This window comes from Erythrolamprus reginae, chromosome 5 (assembly GCF_031021105.1).
Source record: "Erythrolamprus reginae isolate rEryReg1 chromosome 5, rEryReg1.hap1, whole genome shotgun sequence".
NCBI classification, from domain to species: domain Eukaryota; kingdom Metazoa; phylum Chordata; class Lepidosauria; order Squamata; family Dipsadidae; genus Erythrolamprus; species Erythrolamprus reginae.
The window spans coordinates 64,541,988-64,554,831 of NC_091954.1; the positions used below are offsets into that span (position 1 = coordinate 64,541,988).

General features: G+C 44.3%; 1 protein-coding gene across 2 annotated transcripts in view; it reads left to right on the top strand.

Annotated features, from left to right (window-relative positions):
* The window catches only part of SLF2 (SMC5-SMC6 complex localization factor 2), a 62,264-nt gene that overhangs the window by 35,568 nt on the left and 13,852 nt on the right, over window positions 1-12,844 (top strand). For both annotated transcript variants that reach the window (XM_070752845.1, XM_070752843.1), the window contains 4 exons: window positions 1,671-1,838; window positions 1,924-2,026; window positions 9,942-10,017; window positions 12,618-12,759. In XM_070752845.1, the coding sequence (XP_070608946.1) occupies window positions 1,671-1,838; window positions 1,924-2,026; window positions 9,942-10,017; window positions 12,618-12,759 (489 nt within the window). The remainder of the gene's footprint in view (window positions 1-1,670; window positions 1,839-1,923; window positions 2,027-9,941; window positions 10,018-12,617; window positions 12,760-12,844) is intronic.

A 12,844-nucleotide genomic window follows, 5' to 3' on the forward strand; every position in this document is an offset into this window, starting at 1 on the left:
ATTTTTCTATCTATCTATCTATCTATCTGTATCTATTTCTTTCTATCTATCTATCTATCTATCTATCTATCTATTTATTTTTCTATCTGTCTGTCTGTCTGTCTGTCTATCTTTCTATCTATCTATATCTATCTATCTATCATCTATCTGTATCTATTTCTATCTATCTATTTTTCTATCTGTCTGTCTGTCTATCTATCTTTCTATCTATATCTATCTATCTATCTATTTCTATCTATCAATCTATCTATCTATCTATCTATCTATCTATCTATCTATCTATCTATCTATCTATCTATCTATCTATCTATCTGGTTTTCTATGCTGATAACCTCACAGCAGCTAATGCTGAAGCTCTTCTTTGGATACACTTATTTGTTTGTTTGTTTGTTTATTTATTTATTTAATTGGATTTGTATGCAATCCCTCTCCAAGGACTCAGGGTGGCTCACAGCATATATAAAAACAGAACAATAATGTAAATCCAATTAATGATGAGAAGGAATCCAGTTTTGAAGGATTTTAACTCTTAGGTTTTAGCTTCCTGATCGAGCTACTTTTTTTACTTTTTAATTTATTGTTAATATTGTTAATTTGTTTACCCTCTTTTAAATTTACAGAGCTAGTTTACTGGTTTTCTTTAAAATAAATATTCTAAAACATGTCTCAATTAATGTAATTTTATTGTTTTCCATTTTTATAAGTTACCAGTAGCCACTGCATTTTCTAACCTCGGCTTATACTCGGGTCAATACGTTTTCCCAGTTTTTGTGGCAAAATTTGGTGCCTCGGCTTATACTCGGGTCGGCTTATACTCGAGTATATACGGTAAATGGTATTTCACGCCAATAAAACTAGCACACTTCCAGAGGAAATTGCTGGCATAGTTGCCAAATAAAAGGAGTTTTATGCATATGCTCTGGGAATGTGTTGAAGTTCAAAAAGTTTGGAAAGAAGTACAGAATGAAATAAATAATATTCTAAACATTAATTGGATAATTACGAAAGAATTAGCAATATTAGTTAAATATGGGGAATTACGAAAATTTAAAGAAATCAAAACAGCAGCTTTGGAAAGCGCTCAAGCAGTAGTGTTATTAGGGTGGAAGGATAGCAATAAATGGACAATCCAGAATTGGTACTGGTACATGGTGGACCACATCCACTTCGAAATTATGGAAATAAGATTAAATAACTTTGATGAAAATAAATTGGAGAAGCTGATGGCACGATGGAATAAGGTGAAAAATTATATCTTAAGTAGAATTTATGACGACAATGTGAAAAATAAATTCCAATCACTTTTTGTATGTAAAGAAATGTAAACTGGAGCTAAGGAAGAAATTGAAACTTATTGCAAATAATTTCACCCCCTAAATGGTGGTGGGGTTTTATTGGTGCTGGGCACGTTTTCTTTTAAGTATTTTTTTGTTGTTATAATAAAATTTAATAAAAAAAATTATATAAAAAAAGAAGTTCTCTTTTCATAGCAGATGTTTTATAGGATATCCTAAAATTAGCTAGATAGGAGGTATAAAGAGATTATATTGAAAGTGAGTTGCACATGTGCTGTTTAAGTAAAAATCTCAATAAATCTAGTGAATTAACATCCAAATGATTGTGCTTTAAATTCTTTTTAGTATATTTCCAGATATAATTTTGTCTTTCAGAGATTTTATAGAAAAATACTCATTCAGCCAGAATGCTATTCCTGATCAGCATCCTGGAGAAAACATATTTCAAATAGTGAATGCTGGGAAAATCTTCAACCAGAATAATCTCGATTTGAGAAACTTGATTTTTCATCCTCGGAATTTGATTGAACAATATCTTCTTACGTAAGAATGGATTCTTTAACATTTGAGTGTATAGGCTAACTTTGAAAATATCAGATCCAACCTTAATTTGCGGTTGTTTCTGCAGATCTGGAATAACACAGCAACTTTTTGTAACTATTGAAGGCTTACTTGCATCTACTTACCATAATTCTCCTTGTCCCGTACCAATTTTAAAATGGATGTTTCAGGTAAGTTTTATTTATTTTGCCTTGGATGAATATAATTAAATACATAATGAGTATAAACTATAATTAGTTCACAACTTTCTGCATTACCTGTTTCCACTTTCCCATTCTTGATTTTTAATTGCTGGAAGTTGATAACAAATACAAAAAAATTGAGGGTTTTTTTTTTTTAAAAAAAACATTTTTAGCCAGTATTTCTGCCATGTTGCAGTGTCAATAAGAATAGCATTAGTGCAGTGATTTTCAACCTTTTTTGAGCCGCGGCACATTTTTTACATTTACAAAACCATGGGGCACATTGAGGGGGGGGGCGGCTAAAAAAAGTTTGGACAAAAAAATTCTCCGTACTGAAGGAGTGGGTCCAGCAGTCACATGGGTTGCTCCTGTCCAATCCGTTGGAACTGAGCCTAGTATTAAAAAAGACTGCTGGATCCGCCCCTTCCCCAGAATTCGCTCAGTTCGCATCCTCGGATGTGTGTGAATGCTCGTTCCTCTCGATAAAACACCTTCCCTTCGATCTCTCTTCAATAGCAAGTAAGATTTTTCCATTACTCAGCTTGCCGGCAGTTTTTTTCTCAGCCCTACAGGGCTTTGAGTTGGGGGAGAAGTTAGCGGCTCAGCCATTCGTGGTTTTTCCCTTCGTGCTGTAGCCGCGGCCGGTTTGTTAATTCCGGCCTTGGAGGTCCTGCAGTGAGCAAGCTTTATTTTTTTCAACTAATTAAGGGCTATTTACCTCCCGCGGTGTGGGACTTGTTTTGTCTCCCGGGCTTAGTCGCTCCTATTGCAAATAACGGAGCAGTTATTTTGGCGCCAAGGCTCTGACGCCCAGTAAGTTGCACTTTCGGTTCTGCCCTAAGGGGTCGGCCATTAGTGCCTACAGCCCGCCGCCTGACCCTGGAGTCGTCGCTTTGAGTTCCCTCGGGCCTATTCTCCACGGAAGTGGCCTCCAACCAGTGTGCCTTGGTTTTTCTTAAAGTTAAGTTAGTGAGGCCTGCCACGCTGCACTTAAGGACAAGAACTCTTGGTATCGCCCAGGATTGCCTCTTAAGGCGCAGCTGCTCCTGGGCCTAGGAGCAGGGTCACCTATCCTCTTGGGAATTCCACAAAATAATTCTTCTCTCCCCTATTTTTTGGCTCAAGCCTTGTCTTCTGTAATTGCTCAGACTATGGCTTCCCTTCCCAAGAGAGGCACTACCAAAGGTTCCAAAGAGGTTAGGCCTACTGGTAATCCTTCTGAGCTTCCCCAGGCCTCTTCCTCCTCTTCCTCAGGCTCTCAGTCTTTAGCCAAGCCCACTAGGGCTGAGAAGAGAAGGGACCTAGCCCTACAAAAAATACATGATAAATCAGCCAAACGTTTTAAGGTGCAGGCCCAAGTGCATATCAACCCTACCCCCCCGGAGGCCTCTAACCTGCCTCCCTCTGGGGTACCTGTGCTATCCCTGGATGAGCCAAACCTAAATCCACCCCAACCTAACCTATGGGGTTTAGGTCCAGAGGAGCCAGATATTACCGAGGATTTCCCCCAGCCAGAACCTGTTCAGGGCCTCAGGGATCCTCAGGCTTTTCCGGCTGATATTTCTTCCTTGCCACCGGAGTTTCAGTCTATCTTGACTATTCTGACTAACACTATTGATGCTAGACTCTCATCTTTAAATGTACCTCCTCTGTCTCATCCTCCCCCTCGCTCCTCCCGTCCCGTGAGTTCTTCTCCTTCCTACAGAGCCCCAGTCATGGAGGTCTCTGACTCCTCTCAGGAAGAGGATGAGGACGTGGATGCAGAAGAGGATGATGACCCCTTTCAGCGTCTGTCGGAGGATGAGGAATCTCAGATTAAGATTCCAGCCCCAGCTGCTATTTTCCCTTCGCAGCTTTTCAAATCTCTCCTGCTAAAAGCTAGAGTATCTACGGGGCTAGCCGGGCAAGAGAAGCAAGCTACTCCTTCCACAGACCCCCCAGAGGAAAATCTTCCTTACTTCATGGAGGAACAGGAAGACAATGAGGTAATTCCTATGCCCAAGTTGTTTAAGGATGCCTTGCTTAAACAGTGGGACCACCCAACCATAGGTTTCACTCCCACTCCCAAGGACAAGAAGCTCTACAAGCTCTCCCCCTCCTATGAGGAACTCCTAACATGTCCCAGGCCAGATGAACCAGTGAAGACGCTCCACTCAACGGCTGCCATGCCTGGCGAGGCAGAGGAGGTCCTCCGGCCAGAGGACAAACGACTTGAACAAATGCTCAAAAGAAGTCTCCTTGCAGACTCATGGGCCATTAAGAGTGCTGCAGCGGCATCCTTCTTTTCCAGAGCTATGCTCTTATGGCTTCGTCAGCTCCAACTACACCTGCCTCCAGATGACTTACGGGGCCAACAGGATTTCAACAAAATCTTCGCAGCTGCCCAATATATAGCAGATGCTACTCTCCAATCTTCCAGATTTGCAGCCAGGTCAGTAGCAGCCTCCACAACGGCCAGAAGGCTTCTATGGCTCCGCCCTTGGCAGGCCGGGGTAAGACAGAAATGGCAGTTAGCTATGGGTCCACTGAAACGTAACCTCCTCTTCGGAGATCTTCTGGACCCTCTCCTTACGGAAAACGCAGACAAGAAAAAGGTCTTGGGACCTACCACCAAGAAGGCCCCGAAACCGCAGTCCTTTCGGCGCACCGGGCGTCAGCAGGATCAAAGCTTCGCATTTCACAAGAGCCCAGGTCAGTATTCCCCTCGCTTTCGATCCCAAGCTAGAACCACCAGGGGCAGAGGGTCCCGCTATCAGAGAGGATCCTCTACTACCAGAACTTCCAAAAGAACCAGATGGTAAGTTTTCTCACCTGCCTATAGGCGGTCGCCTAGCCTGGTTCTCTTCCGCCTGGCACCGCTCTTGTAAGGACCCCTGGGTCATTGACACAGTGGAAAGGGGCCTAAGGTTAGAGTTTATTTCTTCTCCCCCTAACCGTTTTATTTCTTGTCCCTCTCCCAGTTCCTCTCCATCTCGTATTCGAATGGAGGAGGCTATTTCTCATTTGTTGACTATTAGAGCTATTCAACCGGTCCCCTCTCTCCAGAGAGGTTTAGGCTTCTATTCCATCCTCTTCATGGTCCCTAAGACTTCTGGAGGCTGGAGAGCCATCTTGGACCTAAAGAAATTAAACCGCTTCATTAAATATAGAAAATTCAAAATGCACTCCCTATCTTCCATTTTATCAGCTCTTCATCGAGGAGACTTTATGGTGTCTCTAGATCTCACTGAGGCCTACCTCCATATCCCCATTGCCAAGGTCCATAGGAGATTTCTGCGCTTTGCCTTTCAAGGCAGGCATTTTCAGTATAGGGCTATGCCTTTTGGGCTCTCCTCAGCTCCCAGGGTTTTCACTAAACTCTTGGGATCCTTGGCGGCTCATATCCGGGCCTCTCCCATTCATATTTTATGTTATTTAGATGACATTTTAATTCATGGTAATTCCAGAGCTGGTGTAGCTGCAGACCTCTCCTCTACCATGTCGGTTCTACAGAACCATGGTTTTTCCATAAACCTTAACAAGAGTCATCTTGATCCATCCACTTCCATCCTGCATCTGGGGACTATCATTAATTCCGAAATATCCCAGGTTTTTCTCTCCAATGAGAGAAAACGCAGCATTTTGGATCTCATTGCTCGCATCCTGCCCCAGCAATCGGCCTCCATTGTCACCCTATCCTCCCTTTTGGGTAAGATGGTGTCATGTATTGGTATTGTTCCCTGGGCCCGCCTTCACGCCAGGGAACTTCAATGGCTACTATTACCATTTCAGAGATCAGGCCACAGCAACTCGAACCGACGCATCACCATCCCACCGACGGTTCGCAGATCCCTCAAGTGGTGGACTTCTCCAGCCCTAGACAAGGGATCCCCCTTCCGGTGTCCCGACCAGTTTGTAGTCACCACAGATGCCAGCCTCTCGGGCTGGGGAGCCCACGCCCAAGGTCTTTTAGCTCAGGGCACATGGTCACCGGAGGAGGCTTCCAAGCCCATCAATTGGCTAGAATTAAGAGCCGTGTCTCTAGCTCTAAAGCAATTCCAACCTCACATATCCAACCAACATGTGCTGATTCTCACCGACAATATAGCCACCAAAAGCCATATTTGCAGACAGGGAGGCACAAGATCCAAGGCCCTCATGAGGGAGGCCCTGAAGTTGGGTCTTTGGGCAGAGAAAAATCTCCAATCGCTTCTAGCCGATCACATCTCGGGGAGCCTCAACGTCCAAGCGGACTGGCTCTCACGAGCCACCATAGATCCAGGCGAGTGGAATCTCCATCAGTCACTGTTCCACCAAATCTGCCTCAGGTTCGGCCATCCAGTGTTGGATCTATTCGCGACCAGAGACAATACCCAGCTTCCCCGCTTCATCTCCAGGTTCCCGTCTCCGGGAGCGGAGGCAGTCAATGCCCTCAGGAGTCCTTGGCCTCCAGGCCTACTGTATGCCTTCCCTCCAATTCCAATTCTGCCAGACGTGATCAACAAAATCCTCCTGGAGAAAGCACGTGTAATCCTGATTGCCCCTCACTGGCCTCGCAGGCCCTGGTTCGCGGACCTTCAACAACTGTCCGTCCAGGACCCCTGGCGACTCCCCGCTTCGGAGGATATGTTGCGGCAGGGGGCCTCCTTCCATCCGGATCCAGAGTGGTTCCACCTCACCGCCTGGCTGTTATCCGGAGGGACTTAGACCTGCGAGGGTATGACCCAGACACAGTGGAAATCATTCTGAAATCTAGAAGGGGGTCTACCAATCGGATCTACGACCATACTTGGTCCAAATTTCATCAGTGGTGCTCGCAGGAGGGCTTATCCCCCCTGTGTCTTCCCATACACAGGATAATCGCCTTCCTTATGAAAGGTTTCCACCAAGGTCTCTCTACCAGCACCATCCGCCGCCATCTGGCCGCTATCTCTTCCGTCTTGGCGGGGCCTCGCAGGCAGCCCCTACGCTCCCTTCCAGAAATCCAAGAATTTCTAAGAGGAGTGGCCAATCTCAGGCCTTCTAAAATCCACAGATATCCAACCTGGGACTTGCCACGGGTTCTCCACTCTCTTACTCAAGCACCTTACGAACCCCTGAACTCTGCGTCCCTCAGGTACCTATCCTTCAAGGTAGCATTCCTGGTGGCGATTACTTCCGCCCGACGCATATCTGAGTTGGCAGCCCTTTCTATCAGACAGGACCTCTGTCAGTTTCACCAGGATAAGGTGGTTCTGCGGCTGGACCCCACCTTTCTACCCAAGGTCAGTTCCATGTTCCACAGATCTCAGGATATCGTTTTACCTTCTTTCTGCCTCCAACGAGAGCATCCCCTGGCGATTAGATGGCACACTCTAGATCTCACTAGAGCGCTAAAGATTTATATCCAATGCACAAGATCCATCCGGAGATCTGAAGCACTCTTCATAGCCTACCATCCCAGATCCTTGGGATCCAGAGTGTCTTCCACAGTAATAGGTCGTTGGATCAGAGGGGCCATCTCAAAGGCCTACGAGACAGCTTCCCTCTCCATTCCAAGGAATATTACAGCGCATTCCACCAGAAGTGCTGCCACATCTGCCGCTTGGGCGACTCAGGCTCCGTTGGAAGAAGTCTGCAAAGCAGCCACTTGGGCCTCGCCAAATTCCTTTATAAAACACTACAAGATTGATTCGTACGCATCAGCAGACGCTGCCTTCGGAAGAAGAGTACTCCAATCCGTTATCTCTCACGATAGCAATGTACTCCCACCCTAGGGACCTATCTCTTGGGTATGTCCCATGTGACTGCTGGACCCACTCCTTCAGTACGGAGAATAGGCGTTGATTGCTTACCTGAACGCCTCTTCTCGTACGGTGAGTGGGTACAGCAGTCACTTCCCTCCCTTGTGTGGTCTTCTTTACCTTCTATTCTAATTTCTTATAACACATGAGAGTTGAACATTAAAGAGCTTCACTACTGAGCCTAGTCTACGGATTCGCGAATTCTGGGGAAGGGGCGGATCCAGCAGTCTTTTTTAATACTAGGCTCAGTTCCAACGGATTGGACAGGAGCAACCCATGTGACTGCTGTACCCAGTCACCGTACGAGAAGAGGCGTTCAGGTAAGCAATCAACGCCTATTCTCTTCCTCCCTTTTGCTCTATTTCTCTCTCCCTCCCTCTTTCCCTTCCTCTTTTTTTTCTATCTCTCCATCCCTCTTTCTTCCTTCTTTCCTCTTTTTTGCTCTTTCTCTCTCCCTCCCTCCCTCTATGTCTTTCTCTCTCTCACCTTCCCTCCCTCTCTTTCTCTCTCTCTCTCTTTCTTTCTTTCTCTTGCTTTCTTTCTCTCTTGTTTTCTTTCTCTCTTGCTTGCTTTCTCTCTCTTGCTCTTTCTTTCTCTCTTTCTCTCTTTCTTTCCCTCTCGTTTTCTTTCTCTCTCAGCTTCGCTGCACACCTGACCATGTCTCGCAGCACACTAGTGTGCCACGGCACACTGGTTGAAAAACACTGCATTAGTGTACAGAATGAATATTCTCATTTCATTTTACTTCATTTAGAAAATAATTATAAGATTACATTCAATAATGCTAAAAATTTATCCGACATTTTGCATTTCGCATTTTCCGCGTGCTTACCTGTTGGTTTCCTCTTCTATATCTTTAGGAGAATGTACTGTTTATTTGACTTGTTGCATGGAGGAATACCAAAAGTATCCCAGGTCACTGATTTTTTCTGAGAAACTAGTCAGTTTAGTAATCTATTTTATCTTTATTCCCACATCAAAAGGGGGTTCCATAAGGTCATGCATTTAGAAAAAGCTGTACTGCATTTAACATAGCCTTTTAAGAAATCATTTGCTAAATCACTTACAAATTACTATATTCTGTTGTAAAGAAGCAGGTGTTTTGTTTTTAAAAATTTGAAATGGCACAATGGCTGCAATACACCTATGAATTCACAAAGGACATAGTAAAGGTTGATGCCAAACAACAAGTTTGCTCCTAGACAATATTGCAAAATACCAATTTCAGAGGGGGGGGGAAAGGTGATGTTTTGAGAAACTTTGAACTCTCAAAAGAACACTAGTAAAATGTTCCTCTCAAATATGCACAGCAGATTTAGAAGAAAAAAATATACTTTTTGGAGTATAAGACTCACTCCTCCTCCCTCAAAGGAGGTGGAAATATTGGTGCATCGTATACACTGAATACAGCCTTTTTTTGGCTTCCAAAAACTCCGCTCTGTACATCCTATTTTTGCAAAAAAAACACCCTGGGGCTGATTTTCACAAAAGGGTTTGCAGAGAGTTTGGGAAGCTTGCAATGTGCTCCTAGGGGCTCGGGAGGGCAAAAATGTGACACATGGAGGGGTTAGGAGGCAGAAAATGGGCCCATTTTTCACAAAAAAAGTGAGGCATGCAGAGGGTTTGGGAGTCCTGAAGAGTGCTCCAGAGGGCAGGGGAGGGCAAAAACTGTTTGTTTGTTTGTTTGTTTGTTTGTTTGTTTGTTTGTTTGTTTATTCACCTCTTCAAAATCTTGGTGTGTTTTATAGTTCAGTGTGTTTTATAATTTGAAAAACACAGTAATCTGTGAAGCATAGAAATGTCTTCCTTTCAAAAACTTCTAAAAAGGCAAAAAGAGAACTTAGCTGGCTGGGAATATGTTAGATAAAATTTACAGTCCCATTCCAGTGTTTCTCAACCTTGGCAAGTTGAAGATGGGTGGACTTCAACTCCCAGAATTCCACAGCTAACTTTGGTTGAGAAACACTATCCCATTCTATTCTTCCAAAGAATTGGGGCAGGAGGAGGATCAGGCTGTAGCAGTTTCTTATGGTACTCAAAGACATCATGTTACAATCCCAGTGTTACAAGCTGTTGTATTAGGTTCTATCTAAATCTGTAAAAAAACTTTTAATTTGCTAAATATGCCTTTTCTCAAACAGATGATGTCAATTCACTCAGATAGCACAGTTTCAAGAAAACTTTTGGATACCTTGATGCTATTAACAATTAGAAATTGTAAGTATTTGAATTAAAACTTGAGACCTTGTACCCTTACTTGCTGCATAATTCATTTGAAAGAAACCTGATTAGATTCTGCTGTTAATTTAAATTGATTAAAGCTAAAAAGAAATGTAATGTGAATTAAAGAATACTTATTCCAGATTGTGCTTTATAGCTTTACCAATAAAGTAGTACCTCCTGATACGAACCCCTCGTCATAAAAAACTTTTCGAGATACGAACTCGAGGTTCGGAAAATTTTTGTCTCTTCTTACAAACTTTTTTCGCCTTACGAACCCACCGCCCGAATGTCGAACCTGGAAGTTCAGCAAAAGTTCGGGTTCGGCGTTCAGGTTCATAAGACTGCCAAGAAGCGCCGCCGCCCGGCTGTTGCCTTTTAAAACAGCCGGGGGGCTTCTCGGCGTTCCCCTGAATGCCAAACTTGAATTTTTGCCAAACTTCCGGGTTTGGCGTTTGGGAGGCCGCCGAGAAGCCCCGCCGCCCGGCTGTCGCCTTTTAAAACAGCCAGGGGGCTTCTTGGCATACTCCCGAATGCTGAACCCGGAAGTTCGGCAAAAGTTTGGGTTCGGCGTTCGGGTTCGGGAGGCCGCCAAGAAGCTCCGCCGCCCAGCTGTCACCTTGCCAGAAGAGCCGCAGAGCTGTGGGCCAGTCGGGAGGCTCAAACGGAGGTGGGGAATCCCAATAGGGAATTCCATGGGCGGAGCTTTGGTGTCACGAAGACATCCTTCCTGGCCGGCCGAAACGTGCACTCCAGGAAGGATGTCTCCATGACGTCAAAACTCCGCCCATAGAATTCCCTATTGGGATTCCCCACCTCCGTTTGAGCCTCCCGACCGGCCAACAGCTCTGCGGCTCTTCTAGCAAGGTGACAGCCGGGCTGCGGGGCTTTTCGGCGGCCTCCTGAACCCAAACCCTGAACCCAAACGTTTGCCGAACTTTCAGGTTCGGCATTCAAGAGAACGCTGAGAAGCCCCCCAGCTGTTTCAAAAGGCGACAGCCAGGCGGCGGAGCTTCTCGGCGGCCTCCCAAACACGAACTTTTGCCAAACATCCGGGTTCAGCATTTGGGAGAATGCTGAGAAGCGCCCAGCTGTTTCAAAAGGTGACAGCTGGGCGGCGCCGCCCAGCGGAGCACCGTTTTTGTGATTTTTGCTTGCACGCATTAATTGATTTTATATGGTTTCCTATTGGAAACATTGTTTCGTCTTACGAACTTTCTGCCTTACGAACCTCCTCCTGGAACCAATTAAGTTTGTAAGACGAGGTATTATTGTTTAATCCAAAGGATGGGGGAAAATTCAAAATTTTTCCCTACCGATTCTGTGGGTGTGGCTTGGTAAGTGTGGCAGGGGAAGGATACTGCAAAATCTTCATTCCCGCCCCACTCTGGGGCCAGCCAGAAGTGGTATTTGCCGGTTCTCCAAACTACTCAAAATTTCCGCTACCAGTTCTTGAGAACCTGTCAAAACCTGCTGAATTTCACCCCTAATCAAAAGTATGTTAGTTTATCTCCGTGGAAACTGGAGTTGATGTAACTAATTGATACAAAGCAGATTCAAGGAGGGAACTTTAAAATATACAATTTAAAAGGTATTCTGTGCAGATACAATATTTCCATCCATTTTCTCAGCCTTATAACATTGATTATATCTCGCCGGCTCAAGGTTGACTCCGCCTTCCATCCTTCTAAGGTCAGTAAAGTGAGGATTCAGATTGTTTGGGGCAATATGTTGACTCAGTAAACCGCTTTGGAGAGGGCTGGAAACAGCGATGGGCTCCTACGGGAACGGTCAGGAATGCAGTTCCGGTAGCAAAAATTGGAGCTCCACCCCAGAGCACCCAATTTGCACTGAAAGATGTTGAAACAAAATGCATAAGCCATGCCCACAGTGTGGTAGTAAAAACTTTGGTAGCCCATCACTGGCGGGAAAGCACTGTGAAGCGGTATATAAGCCTAAATTTATTTATTTATTTATTATTTAGATTTGTATGGCCGCCCCTCTCCGCAGACTCGGGGCGGCTCACAACAGAACAAAACAATTCATGACAAATCTAAATTATAGTTTAAAATATTTAAAAAAACCCATTTACTAAACAAACATACATACAAACATACCATGCATAAATTGTATATGCCCGGGGAAGATGTCTCAATTTCCCCATGCCTGACGACAAAGGTGGGTTTTAAGGAGCTTACGAAAAGCAAGGAGAGTAGGGGCAGTTCTAATCTCTGGGGGGAGTTGGTTCCAGAGGGCCGGGGCCGCCACAGAGAAGGCTCTTCCCCTGGGGCCCGCCAACCGACATTGTTTAGTTGACGGGACCCGGAGAAGGCCCACTCTGTGGGACCTAATCGGTCACTGCTATTGCTATTATAGATATTTGCCCTTCTATAGAACAGAAGAACAATAGGAAGGATATTTAAAAGGTGCAGTTTTGTTCAAGAAACGTAACTGCTGTAATTTCAAAAGTATTTTGTGATCATATCATTTGGTTATTTTTTAATTCTGCTTCGCTTGCGGAATTAAAAAAAAGTTATTCTTAAGTGAACTCCAGTTTCTAGTCTGAAGAGAAAATTGACACTTTTTTCTCTCTGCAGTTTCTGATAAAAATGACAAACAGAAACCATGGATTCCATCATTATTTGATATAGCAACTGTGTTAATCAACATGGGTGTTTCCTTCAGTGTATTATTTCCTTTGCAACATTTTCAACCTCATTTTGCTGAAAATGATATTATGTAAGTATTTAGCAAAAGGCTATAATCTCAAGAGTGCAATCTTTAGGACCTGTCCCAAAATTTATCCCCAATTAATAATTTTTCA